This window comes from Nannobrachium achirus, assembly GCF_963921795.1.
Source record: "Nannobrachium achirus genome assembly, chromosome: 10".
Classification (NCBI taxonomy): domain Eukaryota; kingdom Metazoa; phylum Chordata; class Actinopteri; order Myctophiformes; family Myctophidae; genus Nannobrachium; species Nannobrachium achirus.
The window spans coordinates 37,973,137-37,993,930 of NC_137819.1; the positions used below are offsets into that span (position 1 = coordinate 37,973,137).

The 20,794-nt window shown below is 43.4% G+C and overlaps 1 protein-coding gene across 2 annotated transcripts; it reads left to right on the forward strand.

The window, feature by feature from the left end:
• Window positions 1–1,077: 1,077 nt before the first annotated feature.
• On the forward strand, window positions 1,078–19,397 carry znf384a (zinc finger protein 384 a). 2 transcript variants are annotated; one of them, XM_080734885.1, is made up of 12 exons: window positions 1,078–1,175; window positions 4,065–4,132; window positions 4,561–4,843; window positions 6,375–6,500; window positions 7,644–7,813; window positions 7,931–8,007; window positions 9,402–9,626; window positions 10,845–11,012; window positions 13,671–13,749; window positions 14,121–14,279; window positions 15,136–15,534; window positions 17,190–19,397. In XM_080734885.1, exons 2-11 carry the CDS (start codon window positions 4,070–4,072, stop codon window positions 15,529–15,531), a joined length of 1,746 nt encoding a protein of 581 aa, XP_080591011.1. In that variant the 5' UTR covers window positions 1,078–1,175; window positions 4,065–4,069; the 3' UTR covers window positions 15,532–15,534; window positions 17,190–19,397. The 2 variants fall into 2 exon arrangements, with proteins under 2 accessions (XP_080591011.1, XP_080591012.1); XM_080734886.1 differs by lacking the exons at window positions 1,078–1,175; window positions 4,065–4,132 and adding an exon at window positions 3,910–4,020.
• The last annotated feature ends 1,397 nt before the right edge of the window (window positions 19,398–20,794 follow it).

Here is a 20,794-nt window from a genome sequence, read left to right on the forward strand (position 1 = left end):
CGGTCTGCGGCGAGTTCAAAGCGTGACGTAACTCTCTTATATACACTCTGGTGAATGGCAGAGCAGTGGCTGACGTCGCCATCTGGTGGTGATTAGTGTGTGGTGAACGTCAAAACGAGTGCTCCTTGACAACTTTTACTGGTTTCTTGAACATACTGTAACATATATATATATATATTAGGGCTGGGATGCGATTCAAATTTTTAATCTAATTAATTACAGGCTCTGTGATTAATTAATCGCAATTAATCGCATTTTAATCGCACATCGATATTTGACCTGAGAAAAACATTTTTTTCAAGTAAAACACTTTTTGTTGTATGAGTGAATCAACTGGGCCAAGCAAAGCGCTCTGATCGGCTACTTCTCCCTTTGCGTTTGTTGTCTCTTCTTGGTTGGTGCATCGCTATGATCAGTATGCCCGAAACTGAAGGTTCTGTGGTGCAAAAACTAAGTGCGATTAAAATGCGTTAATTTTTTTTATCGCGTTAATTTTCTGTAATTAATTAATTGCAATTAATCAGTTAAAGTCCCAGCCTTAATATATATATATATATATATATCCACGATTTTCCTACGCCCCATAGTGCATTGCGCAGACGTTTGCACCGATCTTCCGCCGCCGATTTACAAGCTCACAACGGGTTGCATCTGCGACGTGACGTGAGCTTGTATGTCTGCTGTTAAACCCGGAAGTTTGGTCCTGATAGTCTCCAGTAAACCCCCGGGGAAAATTGTGGATATATATATATATATATATATATATATATATATACACACACATACATACACACACACACACACACACACACACACACACACACACACACACACACACACACACACACACACACACATACACATTATACACTTACATGTATCTGAATATATTTATAGATATTATTCCAAGAAGACTAGACAGGGACCGCAGAGGAGCAGACCGGATATTAATAAACCGGAAGGGTACAGCGGAGGAATCGAGCAGACCCACAAGAGAGAGAGCGAGAGAGAGAGGGAAAAAAATTAAGAAAAAAAAAGAGAGAGAAAAAAAAAAAAAAAAAAAACATCTGAGTGTGAGGGTTCGGCCGGGGGGGCGGATCCGGATCGGGATTCGGACTAAAGTTTTCGAACTGTCCCCGGTCCGTGGACTGTGTCCCGGGACTCCTCTCCAACCGGTAATTAACACCGAGTTGTTTTTTTTAGTGAGCGGTGTGTGTTATTTATCTGTGAGTGTGTGTGAGAGACAGTGTGTGTGTGTGTGTGTGTGTGTGAGTGAGTGTGTGTGTGTGAGGCTGAGCTGCTGCTGCTTCTCTCCGCCGTCTCTCTCTCTGTAAATAGCAGATCTACAAGCTCATAGCGCGGCACTCGAGTGCCGCGCTTTGAGCTTGTAGATCTGCTATTTCTCTCCCTCACCGCCGCCGGAAGTCTGCATGCAGTCTAGCGTCTTGTTTCCCTGTTTTTTTTATTCCACACTTTCTCTTTTTTTCGCCTCTCCTTTTTTTTTATTTTGTCACGCAGAAATGGACGGACGGTGGAGGGAGAGATGGAGGGGTTGCAGTCTGTTACAGTAACAGACAGACACAACAGGGGACGTCCATGGTTATTATTAACGTTACTGCAAGGCCTCGTTCGTTGGGTTCGGGTAGCGAAGCTAAAGCGAACAAAAGCGCAAAATTAAATGGAGGCAAGTTAGCAGCAGTTGTTGTTTTAGGAGAGGAGCTAGCTAATGCCTTGGGCTCATCATGTTTGTGTTTGTTTACATCATCCCCGAGGCGGCGATCAGCTCATGAATATATTCATTTTTAGCTCTGTGAGTCTATTAACAAAATGCAACCAAATTTACACTCGCAGTGTTAAAAAGGGATGCATGAAGAACGCTGAGGATCCCCCCCCCTCCACTCACTGTACAGCCAGCTAGCTCTGCTACTACAGCTGTGCTGTGCTCCCCATCAAAATGGCGTTCAATATGATGAGACATGTACAGAAATAACACCCTCCACACATTTGACGCAGAATTTGTCAGCCATTCCAGCTGATGAGAAGTGTATTAATAATGACCCACCACCACACACAAGTTCCTCTGCACCACCTTGGTGTATTTACATACTAAGCTGCAGAAGGAGAAGACAAATAAATCATAGCATCATGCCACATGTATTGCTCTTGGTTTGATTTTTGCATTGATGGTTCTTTCAAGTCCATTCTCTCCCCCCTTTGTTTACTGCACTACTATGTGCAATTGCATTTTGCATGCATGCTTTTAATGTAAAGTGAACACTGGCTGTGCGTGACAATCTCCACATGTACAGTATGTGAAGGCAAACAAAAAACCTGGTCAGTGGTCACCTATCAGTGAGTGGTTCTCAACCTTTTCAGGCTGCAAACAAACCCCCAAAATAATCATATTTGAACTGGGGACCCCCCACCCTGGCAAGCACTTGGAATTGTAGGATTTGATGCATTACATTTTGTTTGACCCGGTTCACCAGATAAATATTGTGAAAATAGCTGATTTACAGGCTTGTAGATCGGCACAATCTTTGCCTCTTTCTTATATTTGGTCAATTGTTGACAAATGTGTATAGTATACCAGTAGTTTGTTGATTACGATTCAGTAATGGTCTTTTTTTCCCCAGGTATTAAAAGTCATTTAATTTTCATTTCAATGTCATCTGGAGACCCCCCCTTCCCCAAATAAAACAAATAAATAAATGATAAAAATCATGAAGGTTGAGAACCACTGACTTGCAGTAGGTCAAATGCAAAACAATGAAACTTAAACCTCCACAACCACACTTACAGTAACTGACTCAATTCTCTCTTGTCTCAGTGGGAGATGATTGTAGGCTATCAGAAAAATAGTGGGATTGATGATGATGACATGTTGGGAAGCTGTTCCACAACAGTGTTGTTTCCAGCAAAACATATTGAAAGTGAAACCTTTATTCATTCTTAGCGGGGTCGATTGGACATTGGGCATATTTTTAAGGCAAATTGTACGTAGATTGTTCCATGAAATTGGAGCATCATAGCATAAATCAGTTTTTCCCATTCAGACTGAACAAGTGGAACCTCAAGTGTAATATTTATAGTGTAATAGTCGTTATATCACAAAAAGCATTTTCATCACATTATGTCTAGCTTGCATACTCACACAACACACAGATGTGTTGCTTGTCATTGTCAACAAAACTAATGTATCAGTATGTGTTGAAATATATGTTCATAAAAACACCTTGGCATTTGTTACTAAGCTACACAAATACTGTATGTGTCACATCACAACGTAGACACAAATATGCTGTAAATGACACATCCTTTAAGATTGCAATTTGTCAGGTAACTTGAACAGCATAAGAGACAGTGCATGCATGGGCTATTTAACAACAAAACAGTGAGCCTACATGTACATGATTTATTTTCCATATGAGTTAGTGTTTTCTCAGCACTTGCCTCTGCTCTGATGAGTTCTTTGACATCCTTCCCTCCAAGGATTAAACATCTTAGCTTGATTCCTTTCATGTCCTCTTCTCTGTAAATTTGTTCTGTTTTTGTTTTTTGGGAGTTTGTAGGAAATATATATTCCCTCTAAAAGAGCTTAAAAGAACAAGAGCCCGGTCGGGAAACAATTGAACGTCCACCAGCCAATGTGACTCATACATTAGCATTCATATCAATATCAACCAAATTATTTTTAATTGAAAGGGGCCCAAAGATTATGGTTGGTCTGGTCACCTGCCACAGCTAAACTACAGTAAGAAACTCACCAGTGAAAAAATGTGTCTATATTTGATTAGTGGCTGGTGTTTAATTTCCCACTGTTGAAAGAAAGCAGTCAGAACTTGATGTGTTCAACTTGAAATCAGTCATCATCACGGAGGAGGAGAGGATGCGCGGAGAGGAAACAAACCAAGATGATTTGAAACTCAAGCCGTGCATGATGGCCTTGTTTGAGCTGAAGGAAAAAGTACTGCACAAGAAGCAAAGCAAAACGAGAGCCTCAAGGAGGAGGCAGAGAAAGTAAGGACGGGTGTTTTGCTAAGTTTGTTGCTTTTTAATTGCAGAAATAATGGACGAATCCCATTTCAACTCGTCATACTTTTGGTCTCCCGTCCCCACTGTACAAGGACAGGTAGAGACAACCTTATTGTTGGCACATTGTCATGAAATACACATGGTGTAGTGGTACAGTATAATGTGCTTGGGTGATGAAATGCCCCACGGGCGAGTACTGCCAGTTTGAGTTGACTCATAAAATGGTACCGAATAGATGACTGCATAAATAACACCAGTGAGAGACTTGACTCAGCATAATAATGTTGTTGATAACACTAACGAATAACGCTCGCATTACACGTGACTGTTTTCTAGTTTGACTTTGTTGCTCTAGGAAAAATGTGTTGTCCCTCAGCCATCTAACTACTCACTTGCCCCCCTCCCCTCTTCTCCTCCTCTCATCTTTTCAAACCCCCGACACCTTCTCATATCTATCCTGATTCCCATCCTCCATTCGCACCCCCCTACCCACAAAAATCCCCACTTCCCCCCCTGTACGTTTAGCTCGAGAACGCCATGTTCCTGAACAAGATGAAGGAGCAGCTCGGTCCAGAGAAGGGAGGCCCTCCTCCCTCCTTCCCTCACCCCTCCTCTTCCCACTACCAGACTGCAGTCCTCGCCGTCCCCGGCTCCATGGACATGATGGGGGCAGGGGTTCGGGTGGTCCCCAAGCAGGAAGGGGGCACCGGCGGAGGGGGCGTTCCCCTGAATGCACACCTCCACCAGCCCCACGTCTCCCAGAACATCACCATGGTGCCCGTCTCCTCAGCGGGTATCATGACTGCAGGTGAGCGGCTCTGCTGTGCGTGTGTGTATGTGTGTGTGTGAGTGTGTGTGTGTGTGTGTGTGTGTGTGTGTGTGTGTGTGTGTGTGTGTGTTTTTCTGCCTGTCTTTATGTATGTGTCCTGATCTTTTGTTCATAATCTTATGCTTGTGTCTGCCACACCATTTGACGTTCTTTCTATACTTTGTACAGTATCTGTAGTAGTAGGAAATAGTCTAGTTTTCTTTTCATTAAGGGACATGAGTATTGTCTCATATTTGGACAGTGCTTGTAAGATGAGTCCACTTCAGTACAAGTCCCGGTAAAGTTTATTTGTTATTTGTTAAATTTGCGTGTCACATTCAGAGTGCCTGTATTCAGTTACATGGCATTACCATCAAAATGTCTGAGGCAACCATGCCTGCCAACAACTTAACTGAGCCTTGTGCACTCCCAAGTGTTGGCATACACTGATGGCATACTCATGTGTATTTTGTTGCATCTATTGTCAGGGCACTGTGAATGACAGCAGCAGAACATGGACAACATGGATAGATAGCTAAATAGACAATTTGGCTATTACCGTTGCACTCATTCAAAGTCACTTACCATGATGACAGTGAAGGAAAGCCCATCGATGCCAAAACATCACACAGGCTATTCCTTCTGAGTCACTCTAGATAAGAGCACATAAATTATACAGAATGCAAAGGTGTGTGTTGACAGGACCTTTAATGCTGACTGAATAGTACTATCATAATTGTAAAAGCCAAAGCCAGGATGCATTATCTGATGGGTCTGGCGACCCACACGGTCCCATATTATTTCTATATGTAAAATAAACAAGGCAGATCTGTAACAACATTTCTTAGTAGTTATTAGTGGTAGTAAATGTACTATAAACTGAAAGTGTGAGTGAAAAACGCCCATTTCACATCAGCAATGTCAAAATGCTGGCATGTTCTCATTGACCACCAAGTTTCAATGCAAAGTCTGGAGACAATTGTCTCAACACCTTTCCCTGTCCTCTCTATGGAGACGAGCGTCTCAACACTTTTCCATGGCATCAACGAAGTTGGGAAAACCTCAACTTTGCTGCTAGTGTACTAGCGTCCAATGGTAAGCAGTCTTAGCCCCCTTGACCCATGTCACCCACCAGGGACAGAATATTCTCTCCCTGTCCGCCATCTTTTCTTGCACCCCACATTAAAACCAGGAAATACTCTTAGTAAGATTCTTCTCTTTTTAGTTGTTAAACAGTGTATATAATATACACTATATATTTCTCAGCGAATCCACACTTGTTCTAGTGAAGCAGTTTTTGGTGTGAATTAGATGTTATTCTGCCCTGGCTTTCTTGTCTCCCCTCCCTACTGCACCGTCAACATTAACAGAGATGGCCGGATCAATGGCCACTCTCATAAAGGCCTGAAGATGAAACATGAACCACAGGGTCCGAGGTATAGGTCTTATCATGAATGAAATGTAAAATGTATATATATGTGTTGACGGAGCATTGACAGGGCTCAGGTCACAGTGTCTCTCTCCCTCTCAGCGGGGTTAGTCATCACCACACCCCAGGGCACGCTGGTCCCCACCGCCTCCACGCAATCATTTGTAGCTGGATCCCACACCGCCACCACCATGATATTTTCCGCAGTCCACCCCCACTCAAGCACAGGTAAAAAACAAACAAACAGGGTCAGGCACAATTGGCTTTTCAATTCAATTTTCAATTCCTTGCGCGGGTTTTAAATGGAACTAAAGGTGCAGGTTGCTATTATGATTTGTCAGTTATTTTTGTTGATAGTTTTCTTGTTTTGCCAGCTACTGAGCCATGTAAAGAACAATAGTTTGGCAGGTTACGGTCCTTGTGTACAGTATGGTTACAATTTATATAATGGAGGCCAGTCCTAGGAGGGAGTATGTATGTAGACACTTTTTCAACGTTCTGCATCAAGTAGGTTCACTGAAAGTTTGATTTAGAGGTTGAGCACCTTGACAGTAGCTGAGGAGAATCAGGAAGGTTAAAGGGCTAAGCATGAAAAACGAGTGTACTAAACTCTTTATGTTTCTTTAAGTTAAAAGACTGAAATTGATCCACATCCTAAATCTACTGAATTGAAAGTGAATTGAAGCCAGCCCTGAAAACGAGTTGAGATACCCTGTCCCTGTCCTTTCCATTCTTTGCTTTTAATGTCCACCGTAGTACTGACACTTCAACTCCAACTTTCCCGATAGCTTGTGTCCCCTCAGACAAGTCCTGCTTTTCCCCCCAGTGTAAATCAAAAAGACACTGTGTGCATTACAACATACATAGACATAACGCACACACTATTACCAACGCATTGGCTATTACAATGTACAATACTCAAATTCAGCCACACAATAGGGGATGTTTTTTGGGTTGTTGTTTATCTGTTGTTGTTTTTAGCAAAATCTCAGGTTTCGTGGTGACATAGCTCTCCTTCCGTTTGTGACAGGATGTTTTCCAATTACATGATTACATGTAGCATTGTCCTATCACACACACACACACACACACACACACACACACACACACACACACACACACACACACACACACACACTGTGTCGCACACTGTGTCCAAACAAAAGACCCCAGAACAGAGATTCTATACCAGGTGAGATACCTAGGACTTATTTACGTCAAGTTTGTACAGTTTCTAATGCCTGCTGTCCTTCCCTGTCTCTCTTCCACCCACTCCCCATGTACAAAATCATCCCTCTCTTCTTGGCTTTTCCTCTCATTCCATCTCATCCGCATTCCTCACCTATCCCCACATCGCCATCCGTGTTTCAGACAAGAAAGACAACATTGCCGCCCCTGGCCAGGTCATGCCAACGCCAGGGAAACGAGGCAGAAAGAGGAAACAGCAGGTGATGGGCAGGCTAGGGGGACTAGCCGGAGTCTTGCCACCAGGAAGTGACGCGTTAATATTGGCACACCTGGCTGCCGGGGGACAAGTAGGGGTGAGTGTTCTCCTCTCTTCTTCAGTTTAGCCTAACTGTTCATGGAGATGTTAAAACAGACGGTGGGAAATGACTGCTCATTATTGACACTTTTGTCTGGTTCTGTCGTGTCAACAGCATCACACTGCTGACCCGTACGACCTCTCCAATGACGAGGATGAACACACCAACAAAGATGGCCCCAAATCCTACAGGTAGACGAAAGGACAGGCTTGATCGTGGCCTTCTAAGTGTGTCACACGTGCATTATGTCCTTTTAAACTGTGTAGACACTTTTATGTCAAGTCATTGATGAACATTTTATGGGCACGTTCCTTCAAAGTGTCATGTCATGGCACAATGTGGCAAAACCGTTCATTTCAGTGAACAAATAATTTTTTTCACATTCACGGCAATAATCAGCCGCCGCAATGACCTGACGATCAATAGTTGTGTCCATTGTCATCATTATTTCTTTCATAGTTAAATGATGATCGCTAACTGGAGACCGTTACTGTCCAATTCACTCCATTGATCATTGTGAAGGAGGCAGGACCCACACATCGCGCATCTACTTTATTTCTTTCATACTTAAATTTGGCGTGTCACTACCTGTCTTTTGTCCAGGAACAACAAACACAATCACATTAACACAACACAACAATAGTTATTTCTTTCAATTCAAATTGCAAATGAATGCATGACCGGTGAGCGCTGTCTGAGTGTGCCGTGCTGTGTGCAGGGACTTGGGAGGCAGAGGGGAGGGGAGGGGTGAACGAAAGCATGAACGTAACATTTTAAGGAAATTAACTAATCTTCTTTCTTGTGAGAACGAATCACTCATGAACGACACATCACTAATGCCTGTAAGTGTTGTGCTGCCGTCCATGAAGCCGTTGCTGTCTGATGACACCTGGGGGTTAGTCTCGCAATAGCCAGACGATTAGATATTTTGATGCACATAACCATGCGTCACCAGTACATGCACTATTACACACACACACAGACGTGTGTATCTCTGTATCCACTGATTCTCTATAGACTGATTATGCAAAGGGAAAAGATCCAGGTGCACAACTATTGAAAAGTGGTTAAGGACCTCTCCTAAGGCAAAAACATTTGTGACAGACCTATTAATTGACAAACCTCCTTAGGCTAACCATGAAACTTAAAGATCTGTACAGCCCTGTCAATTACCTGAAAATGTCTCTGGCTAAACCCAGACGTGTTGACTTGTGATCATTCAGACCTTCCTGTTGCTGGAATTGATGACGTTCTGAACACAGGAGACTAGACTACCTGTGGTTGACTGCCAATCATTCTACTAATACTAATACTCTGCTTTATCTTTGCCCAGAAAAAAAAAAAAAAATCAGCTTTTCCTATGCCCCATGACAAACTTTTCCACATAGTTTCACATTTTGGAAATGCTAGGAGACAGAATCGGGTGAAAGCGGCCTGTCCAACTTCACTGGCGGTGGAAAATTGGTTGATATAAACTAAAATGGTGATTTAATCATGAAAGCAACCGGCCAAACAATCACTCTCTGACTCCAATCATTCAACATTTCCGTGTCTCTCTCCCGTTCGTCCTTCTTTCCTTCCAAAGATGCAGGATGTGTGCTGTGACATTCTTCAGCAAGTCAGACATGCAGATCCACGCCAAGTCGCACACAGAGGCCAAGCCCCACAAGTGCCCCCACTGCTCCAAGTCGTTTGCCAACTCCAGCTACCTGTCGCAGCACATCCGCATCCACAGCGGGGCCAAGCCCTACACCTGTTCCTACTGCCAGAAAACATTCAGGCAGCTCAGTCACCTGCAGCAGCACACACGGTAACCGCAGCTGGACTGTGGGCGTGTTGGTTGTCAGTCAGTGTGTTTGTGTGTGTGTGTGTGTGTGTGTGTGTGTGTGTGTGTGTGTGTGTGTGTGTGTGTGTGTGTGTGCGTGTGCGTGTGTGTGTGTGCTTGCACCCGTGTAGACACCTGCGAGTATGTGTGCGATTCATGCACTTGCTATGTGTGCGATTCATGCACTTGCACATCTGCGTGTGTGTGTGTGTGTGTGTGCAAGGTGCCATATTGTTAGAATAGTATAACACAACACCTTTTATCACCATATTGTGTTTTCCAAGTTATTTCATTCATATCCTATTCCATTCCTGTCCTATCTGTGCAACACTCTATACCCAAGCTCTAGAAGCTATGATGTGGTTAAGCCAGCCACTCTTTCCAGTGTAAGCTCTGATAACAGAATGCATGATCAGAATGCATCATCAGTTAGTGGTTCAGCGTGTTTCTCATTGGCACTTTGACAAAATTGTAATGAACGCACATTGGCTGTCGTGGGGATCTATCTTGTTACACTTCCGCCAATGACCAGTGGGTACTCCGTCCATCAGCCCACTTCACTCCCCATCACTAAAGCTCTACTATTTGAACTTTGAGGATGCCTTCGGCTGCAGCAACTATCTCCACCTCTTTCCATTGCTTTCCACAAAGCGATGCATGCATGGTTTGGTTTCACATATAATATCCCATCCCAGATGGCCACGTCAGCCCCCTCCCCAGACCTCATTTGATGCCCTCTCACCATTGGGTTGCTGTACTCGGCTTCCCTTCCCACGTGTTTTAATTGCCCGTATCGCCACAACTTGGTGATTTTCTCCGTAGCCATTACATTTGAAGTGACAGATGTACACACTACACTAGCCTGCCACTTGCCTCAATTTACATGTCAATCTGGCTGCAGCCGACACAGATTGCACACAAACTAGGGCATGCTAGGCGAAGAGAGCAACTGCGAGAGAAAGAGAGAGAGAAAGAGAGAGAGTAAGAGAAGGGTGACTGTGCTTGCTGTATGTTTTTGTTCTGTGTTATCACAACTCAGACACAGCACAAAGAGCACACTACTGTAACTCAGACTAATACGTGTGTCAATCAGCCCTTTTATTTAAGTTATCTCAACTTACAAACTCTAAAAGTATCTCTCTCTGTTTTCTTTCTCTCTGTTTATCTCTCTCCACCCCCTTATCCCCCCCCATCCCCTGTTAGAAACCATACCGAGTCCAAGCCCCACAAGTGCCCCCACTGCTCCAAGTCGTTTGCCAACTCCAGCTACCTGTCGCAGCACATCCGCATCCACAGCGGGGCCAAGCCCTACACCTGCTCCTACTGCCAGAAAACATTCAGGCAGCTCAGTCACCTGCAGCAGCACACACGGTAGGCGGCTTGGCTTGGTGCCGAACCCAGAGAGATGTAGTTTTGTTTGCTATAGTTCTAGATGCAGCCCTTGTTCTATTTGCACCGTAGATGCAAGCTAACTTGGTAGTCCCCCCAGGAACCCACGATTCCACGATCGCAGAAATAAACGGCAGTGGCTCAAGAGGTAGAGAGACGTCTTGGAATCCGAATATTGTGTCAAAGTGTCCTTGAGCAAGACACTGAACCCCTAACTGCTCCAGATGAACAGGGTGAATGTGAAGCACATTGTAAAGCGCTTTAGAGATGTCCATTTGTCTGTTTTCAGAGGAGAAATACCACAAAAATATATCTTCTATCTTGGCAAACAAGGGCAAGATAGAAGGATGAATTGACGTACAGTATAGCAACCTCGGCCATGTCCAGCGCTTCCCATAAGAATATGTTGATGAGTGCAAACATAAACAAAACAAACAAAAAACACACAAACAAAAAGAGTTCCCTGATGGATACTAGAGATTGTTCAGTTTAGTCCACTAATCACAGGCAACACATGGCTGTGGGGTAAACAGCTGATAAATCAAATGTCTTTGTTTGTCTTAAAGCCCCACTTTAGGTAGAACCTTGTGTTGTACCTGGCCATGATATAAATCCAGATATTGACAATGATCTTTAATATCTTCGTTCACTCATTGTATTCCAAAACGGGTCTTAGAATCACAGTTTGTGCATATAAACAAACCAATATCTACCAATATATTTGTAGTCCCGAGCAGCAAACACTACCATAATAATAATATTAGCTATGGCCTCCCCCTGGCCAGTCGGGACGCCTGATGGAGGGGAAAGGAACTGGTTGGAATAACGTGTTCCTTCCACGCGCTACGTCCAAGCCGGGGAAATCCCCCCTGTCAGGTGAAAAGAATCAACTTGGACTACTCATGCACTGAAGGAAGCATAAGGTCAATCCGTTGTCTCCCAAGGCGCGGCAGAGGTAGAGCAGAAACCAGGATTACAGGTTAGGTAATGGGCACTGGGTGAAAAAATGGGTTACAAAGATCGTGGGATAAAAACTAAACTAAAAAAGTAATATGAGCTATGGAAGTGGTTCTGTACACACATTTGTAAACTGAAGCATTTAGCCAAAATATGTTTCTAGAACCACCACATTTCTGACCGTGATGTACTGTATGTCTCCATCGCGGAGCTGTTGGTAACTAGTGTGGTTCACTGGTTGTCTGTGAGAATGATCTCCCGACTCGGTAACGTTTCATTGCGGTCTAAATTTAACTCTGCAAGGGTAGAGATGTAACCACATGGACCCGTCACCCGTGGGCCTCTCGCTCCCGAAGTGACAAAAACCACCCGCTCTTACTGAACATAATTTCTAAGTAATCGTTTATGAACAGCTGAGCTAAATCAGTTTGTGTGTGCCACAGCCTAGCTGCTTGTATGTGCCATTGTCAGTGTTGGAGGCGGACCTGTGTGTGTGTGTGTGTGTGTGTGTGTGTGTGTGTGTGTGTGTGTGTGTGTGTGTGTGTGTGTGTGTGTGTGTGTGTGTGTGTGTGTGTGTGTGTGTGTGTGTGTGTGTGTGTGTGTGAGAGAGCGAGAGCGGAGTCAAGTGGGCATCCTCTTCTCGTTGGTTGCAACAACCTTCCTTTTTTCTTTTTTTACCGTTTCCTTGATAAAAGAATATTGCCAATTCGCGACCCCAACGGCACCTTCCCACGACCCCACTTTGGGTCGCGAACCATAGTTTGAGAACCGCTGCATTAGACAATTGACACTGGGTGTAAAAGCAATGGTTTACAAAAATCATTGGATAAAAAGAAACATGGCTGTTGCTAAGTTCATCCATTCAGCCTAATTGTTGGGACAGACTGGTCACCTAATAGATTAGATAACCCACCAAAACGAACCTGTCGTTCAGTGTTTGCTTGTCTCAGTATGCCCATCTTTCTACTAGCATGCATGATATCTCTGCTCTCGGGCCGAAACCTCCTAACTCCAAAATGTTCATTGTTGGGAAAATGAGCTCAAGTGGATTTGGAGGTTTTGGCCGAAGGGCTTTTTACTACTTTTCATTGGTTCAATATTATTTTAACCAACACACAGACGTAAAGGGTGTTCAATAGCACACATTTATGAAGAAAAGAGAGGGTAAGTTTGCTGGTTTGGCAGAAAGTGTGGAGTTAGGAGGTTTTGTCCCAAGCATTTTTTACTACTTTCCATTGGTTCAATATTATTTAACCAACACTCAGATGTAAAGGGTGTTCAATAGCCCTGATTTATGCCAAAAAAAATCAAAAACCTCAAAAATGGAGTTAAGAGGTTTTGGCCAGACAGTGACGATATGTTAAAACACATGCTGATAGATACACATCAAACTAGTGTATCAGACAATACAATGAATAGATTTTATTTCCCCCTTGGCTTTGTAGGAACATACAACTCAAGCTTTCCATGTTCACCTAACCTGAAATGGCAAAATGATGTAATAAAGCAAATGTAATAGTATGTGTGTGTGTGTGTGTGTGTGTGTGTGTGTGTGTGTGTGTGTGTGTGTGTGTGTGTGTGTGTGTGTGTGTGTGTGTGTGTGTGTGTGTGTGTGTGTGTGTGTGTGTGTGTGTGTGTGTGTGTGTGTGTGTGTGTGTGTGCGCACGCGCATGTTTTCTGTAGAATCCACACTGGTGACCGGCCGTATAAGTGTGTCCACCCTGGCTGTGAGAAGGCCTTCACTCAGCTGTCCAACCTACAGGTACCTGCCTAGCTAGATTCCAGATGGGGGGGAATCGTTATTGAATTAGCATGTCAACACATATTTTAAAGCAGATGTCTCCACATTTGATCTGCATTGGAAATCAGTGAAGCTTTCTCATTAAATTGTCAGATTCTCCATATCTGTTATGAAAAAAATAAAATAAGATAGTGAGTTTTCTGGTGAGAACTGTATATTAATCGTTGGAGATATCCCATTATACCATAAATAATAATTAATTAATTAACGGCTTGACTCTTTCTTGAGACAAAAGTGTTCAATATCAGTTGTATTTATCGCTCTGTCATTTGACATCTCTCTCTCTCTCTCTCTCTCTCTCTCTCTCTCTCTCTCTTCCCTCCCCCTCAAAGTCTCACCGCCGAGCACACAACAAAGACAAGCCGTACAAGTGCCACAACTGTAACCGTGGTTACACAGACGCTGCCAGCCTGGAAGTACACCTGTCCACTCACACAGTCAAACACGCCAAGCTGTATTCCTGTGGCCTCTGCAACCGATCCTATACCTCGGTAGGCTCCGCCAAAAGGCCAAACACAACGCGTTGCTTTGCGCCGCGTTGAGAGCTTGTAGATCAGATATTTTCACTACTTCTTAAACATTTGTTTTCTAATTTATGGAATTTCTTAGGTTTTTATTCCATTTATTATTAAATAACTTAGAAAAATCATTATACCGGTATATATTTTTTTTTACTCATGAAAATCTTAGCTTTTGGGGGAATCTTTTTGGAAAATGTTTTTGACAAAATGTTGGCAACAAGAAATTAACTGTTCTGCTGCTGTTGACGGCGCTCACCGTCATTGAAAGGGTTAATACCATGGCGCCGTTGACGGTGAGGACTGTCAATCTTACTGTATATACAGTAAAGGTATTATTACTTACTGTACGTCGCTCCGGTCCCGCCCGCATCGGTAATGTCCGCGATTTGTTTACAACGCACGTCGGGCGTGCACGCGAAGTGAACGCCCTCCATAGTAAATCCATTGGGAGGCCCATAAAGAGACTTCATTTTCTCCAAAAGAGTCATTCTTATACAAAGGATGGTCTCCACTCTTCCATACTGTACACAAACGATGGGCGCAGCCATGTTCTCTTCTGGACCCACACTGTCATGTGACTAGATGACGTAATCGTTGCCGTCAAGTGATAATCCAAAAAAACAAAAACAACCCCCTTCCAGCCCTTCAAAATAATAGCGGCGGCCTATGGAGGAAACGGCGTGGCACCGAGGCACCAAGCAACCTTCAGATTAAGAGGCACTATTAGTGTTAAGGGACCCCATGAAAATTAGTCCTGACCATTTGTTTGGGAACCAGTGTTCTATATGATTCTATGTCCTAGCTCATCCCCATTGTCTCCCTACAGGAGACGTACCTGATGAAGCACATGAGGAAACACAACCCAGACCCTCTGGCGGTGGCGGCTGAGGCAGCGGAGGCGGCCCTCCGGCGGGCCCAGGGAGGGGGGCGGGGCCGCGGGCGTGGCCGGGGGAGAGGGCGGGGCGGCGGCGGAGCAGCGGGCCATCAGGTCTCCTCCAACCAGCTGAACCCCAACAACGCCGGCCCGCCTGGCGGCTACCAGCAGCAGCAGACCACGGAGGGCGTGGTGCCGTGCCCGTTCGACCTGCACCAGTACAAGACGGTGGCGGCCAACGAGATCCAGTACAAGCCGGTCAGCGTGGCAGACCTGACGGCGGCCCACAAGGACCTATGCCTCACCGTCTCCACCTCAGCCATACAGGTGGAGCATATGAACTCATAACGGGTGAATCTTCTTTTTCCCCCCTTCCTTCCTCCCGCCCGCCCTGTCTTGGAACGGGTCACTACGCTGCGATGATTCAGATTCAGTGCTATACACCGGAGTCTTGTTTTTCATAAGACACATGGAAATTATGTCCTTGTAGGGGGAGAAAGTGGTTTGTTTCCAATTGAACTCGTTTCAAGAACTTCCTTTAATCAAGTGACCTTATCTTGGAGCTAGTGGATCTGCCTTATTCAGGATTTCACTTGAGTTAAAGGCCCATTTCACTGGCAAACATAATGTAATTGTCAAGTTTCAAATGCGGTTATGTGTCATTTGGGCAGTGTTTTTGAATATAAACGTTAGCTTTTTAGCTAATTATTTCAGACTCCATTTGACATAAAACTGGCTTCAGGATTGCAATCAAAGTTTGGTTGCATTATTATGTCCCTCCCTTCATTTATCCCTGCACCTAGCGTCTCTCCTTCACTGTGAGTACAGTAGGTAGCTTGCTAGCAGTGAGCTAGCGTTAGTATTGGACTGTCAACCTGTCAATCAACACACGGTTGTGAATGTAAAGTAATACCCACCATCAAGACAGGGGCTAACTAGTAGAGAGGTGACTGATAAAATAATTTAAGTGTTTGTAAATATGAATCCAAAGATGCTTTCAGTAGAATTGTTGCACTTAAAAGGTGCCATGCCAACAACATCAAATGTATTTTTAGCCAATGGAATGGGTCTTTATGAGGAGTTTTGAAACTTGAAAAGTGACCGCATTGGAAACGGAAAGCGGGTTTGCCCCATTTGGAGATTTTTCTCTGTTTTAAGAAGATTAACATTCTCAACCTAGAGGTGTGTATAGTTGAGCCGCGTCGCTCATCATCTGGTAGTATGTTTTTCTGTTTTTTTTTTTTGCATTGCTATGCGGCTCAACTAATGATACCAGATTAACTTTAAGATGGACTTTTTTGGGCCAGTCTTCTCCTTGATTCCTGGCTCTACTGCTTTCTGACTACTGTGAATACGACAGTATAATGGGTTCTCTGTGCTAGGGTTTACGGGACGGCATCTTGAGAATAGGTTGGCGCTTGATGGCACACACCTGCAAAGACTCATGTCCCTCCACTCACTGCTGTTTTATGTGGAGTGGAGATTGAATGGCATTTACAGGGCCGTAGCGCGTCTAATCGGCGCTCTAGGCGAGCTCTCTCGAATGCGCCCCCCCACTCCCGCGCGCACGCTTTTTTGTGGGTTTTGCCGTGAATTTAGTCGGTTTTGGGCCGGTTTTGGGCTGGTTTGGGTCCACTCCCTCCATTTCGGCGCCCCCTCGGCGCCCCCTCTAGGATGGCGCTCTAGGCGACCGCCTATACCGCCCATAGCTAAAAACGGCCCTGGGCATTTACATTTTGTAATACCTTCATAGGTGGTTCACTTCCCACCATCAGGTGTTCAATGTGTCTTTGGTATTATTTATACCTGGAGTTAATGTATTTAGTCAAAATACAAACTGATCGCTGGATGCATGATGGTGAAGCTAGCTGTGAAAGATGCCCTAATCGCCCATGGTTCCATTGTAAGTGAATGGAGGGAAGACGATCTTAGTCTCAATTTGCATTTGCACTGGGAGGTTGGACACGGTGAGAAAAAACTAAACCCAAACTCATAATGTCTTGCAGTGGCACAGGTGATAGTGTGCCGGATAATGGGAGGATGGATGATGGACGTCGAAAAAGAGCCAGTCAGAGCCAGAGAGGAGACATGACAAACGGAGAGAGGGGAGCAGGACAATGAGCGTTGCAGAATATGACTGACACCCCTCCCCCCACACAAAGACACATTGGGATCAATTTGCTTTGCGGGTTGCTGATCTGGTCTGGATCTAGAGCAGAAAAACGGTGTGTGCGCACAAATTACTAGATATAATAGACCAGATCTGACTGGTTAATTTGGAATAGAAACCAGGTGTTCAGTTCCACAGGGCCTGGTGACACAAGGTTAACACACACACACACACACACACACACACACACACACACACACACACACACACACACACACACACACACACACACACACACACACACAGTACTTGAGTCTCCAAATAGCATTTACTTGATTCCTGAAAGTGTGCTGTCACCCCCCCACCCAACTCATCTCCCACCCTGTCATAAAGTTTTCTCATTTCCATAGGAAAAAACACTTTTCTGGAGACCAGTGTGAGTAGTCAAAAGGGCCCCGTTTATAATTGGTTACGCACCGGTGTCACAAGCGAAAATAGACTTTCTTTAAACGCATTGTGAGCTTGTAGGTCAGCTATTTTCAGTGCACGACTCCGGCATGCAGCCAAGTATAAATCACTCTAAATGAGTCACATCGTGACAGAGCGAACAGTGTTGAATGAACGCACCATTAACGGTTACAAAAGAAATGCACTTAAATTGGAGAAGGAGTTGAGGTAAAGTACGGGGAAACCGTAAGTGGCTAAAGAAAGGTGGTGGGGTCAAATGGGTTGGATCGGGTCAAAGGAAAGCACTTGATGCGCTTCATCTACGTTTGTCGCCATTGTACTTTTTTTTGGGTCATATATCATGTATGTATTTTTCTACCAACAGATCGAATGCTTGAACAAACTTGAGAGAAAGCGGAGTGAGTGTACTGTATGAATGTGAAGGGAAAGGAGTGAGAAAGACCACCAACAGAGCAGTCATTTTATTTTTTATTTCTTTTGATTATTACTACTCAAAGAGACCATTTTCCATTATATTCCAACTATAGTCAAGTTGACTCTGTATGGAAGCATGGCTAAAATAGGAAGCGATGATTGTGTGACAAAAATGTCCGACAGGTACTGTTATCGAGTTTTTTCTTCTTTTTTTTGTTGTTGAAAACTTTCATACAAAATATTACTACATTCATTATTATAATTGTATGCAAATGTTATCTACATTATTATCTGAGGCATTATTGTATTACAGTATCCTGTACATAAACTAGATTAGAAAATACGTTTTTCCATTCATAAAAGGGAAGTACTGTATGTCTGCTGTAAACCATATAGAAATGAATGGAATGAATTCACAAGTACCAATTCATTTGTGTGTCCTAGATCACCTTTCATGCATAGAACCTGAACAGTTAAAACAATGCTTACATTGAAGTAGCGGTTGTTTTTATATACACAGGTGATACGCATATATGGGCTATTTAACAGGTCTGAAAGGTGCGAAAACTGGTTTAGATCATTTCCAAAAGGAAAATGTTTTGTTTTTCAAGAAGTCTTGAAGGGGTTGAAGAAAAATATTGTTAAAAGTATCTGAACAAAAGTTACATGAATTACATTTTATGTACCGGTAGTAGCAGATCCCACTATCATGCCTTTTTAGTTCAGCTTTTTAATCACAATTTGAAGGTTGCATTTGTTTTTCCTTTGGTAAGTACTACATTTGTGTCACACTTACAGCAAGCTGCATTACAACAAAATAATGAAAACTCCATATTAAAAAACTGTCTCAACTCTGGTTATTATGTTCAACACATGGCTTTTAGAAGTGGTGTGTCGTTGGTCTGATAATAGGAACAGCAAAGATGCCACCAGGCAGGAAGGTGATCTGGGACACCGATAGCCGATTTATTTTTGAAGTGTAGGCTATCTCCGCCCAATAAAAAAGAAGAAATAAAAAAAGGCTCATTCCCAAACAGGCTGTTGCAATTGGCTGGTTCTCTTTAATGTGTCCTCCTCCTTGTATTTCATTACATGTCTTTTTATGAGAAGTAACACAGCTCTCAATATTCTTGTTAATGTTGTTATTACTGATGCTCCTGATATTACAATTATTAACTACCCTCTTATGCTACACTCTTGCATACTGTATGCACAGTTACACTTCTTGTTCATCTGAATAGACTGTTTCCTACTGAAGGACATTAAAGTTTGAGAAACAGTTGATGAAAACCCATGTTGTCTGACTTGATTTACTTCAAAACTGCAATACTGTATGAATTATTGCTTTTTAAAAATATGTTGAGGGGGCTGTTTAGGATTTGAACAGTTGAATCACTTTCAACCTGCCAATGCTGCCATCTATATTTTGGGCAAGTCAAAAATAGCTGATTTACAAGCTCAGTGTCATATTGTGTGATATGTGAACTTGTAGATCAGAAAAGAAGAAAAAAAAATCTAAGCAAAAATTAACAGACATTATTGAGAGCTTGTTGTTTTGAATGTACCACATTGCAGCCTGGCTGGAGTTGATGTCCAGCTCACCAGCTGGGTGTGTTTGCTAAATGGGACCGTACCTATGTTCCCCAGGTTTTATGTTCCCCAGGGAAACATAGAACCTGGGGAACATAAGGTGGACCCCTGCTAAAATATGGAGGTCAGGAGTGATTGTGTTGAGGTAGGGCTGCAGCTCACTGGCCTGCGTGTCTGTTGACCAGCAGGTAGTGGTCTAGTGGAACCCATATACGGTACAGTATCTTCTTGGCAAACTACAAAGGGTCCATTTGTGAGGAAGCGGTGCATGGGGACCACCCCCATCTTGACTCGTCAGGGTGTTCCTTGGCCCCTTGAATATGCAGTAAAACCGGTTTAGCTGCATCCCAGGTCATCCTCCATTTGCTATAGGGGGCTTGTAGTTCTGTTATTGTGTGTTAGCCTACAGCTACAGTTCTGAAACTAATGAAACTAATGCTGCATTCACACTACAGATATATAGTTGATCCATAAGTAGGCTTAGGCTAATTGCGCTACATGCAACTATAAACTAAATTAGCTGTGAACATTAGAAACAGTGGTGGAAAAAGTATCCTACTCAAATTCTCTCTACTTGCCTAAGTAAAAGTAATAACACCCCAATGTAGATAATACTCTGTTCCAAGTAATGGTCCGAAAATTCAACATTTTTGAGTAAAAGTACAAAAGTATTGGTATAAAAATGTACTTGAGGTATCAAAATTAAAAGTAGGCTGCTCATATGCAGAATGTCCCATTTCAAGTTTTTAAATGTATAAAAATAATTTGAAAATAGCAGATCTACACGCTCACAATGTGTCACATCGATTCGTGACGCATTGTGACCTTGTAGAATAGATTGAAATGTACCGTATATGGGGCCGAAGTGGGTATGTAGTAGGCCTAGGCTAGTAGTTTTTGAAACTAACTAGTAGCCTATGTCTAGTAACTAAAAGTTTCAAATAATTCTAGTGGATTAAAAGTACAATATTTGCCACTGAGATGTAGGGGAGTACAAGTAAAAGTTCTGACATGTTGTAATTTGTAAAT

Excerpts from the sequence above, each read along its gene's own strand:
- znf384a (XM_080734885.1), top strand. The coding sequence starts at position 4,070 with ATGGACGAATCCCATTTCAACTCGTCATACTTTTGGTCTCCCGTCCCC. Across the intron at positions 7,814-7,930 it reads CTGCCGGGGGACAAGTAGGG|CATCACACTGCTGACCCGTA; the intron begins GTGAGTGTTCTC and ends TCGTGTCAACAG. Across the intron at positions 11,013-13,670 it reads CACCTGCAGCAGCACACACG|AATCCACACTGGTGACCGGC; the intron begins GTAGGCGGCTTG and ends TGTTTTCTGTAG.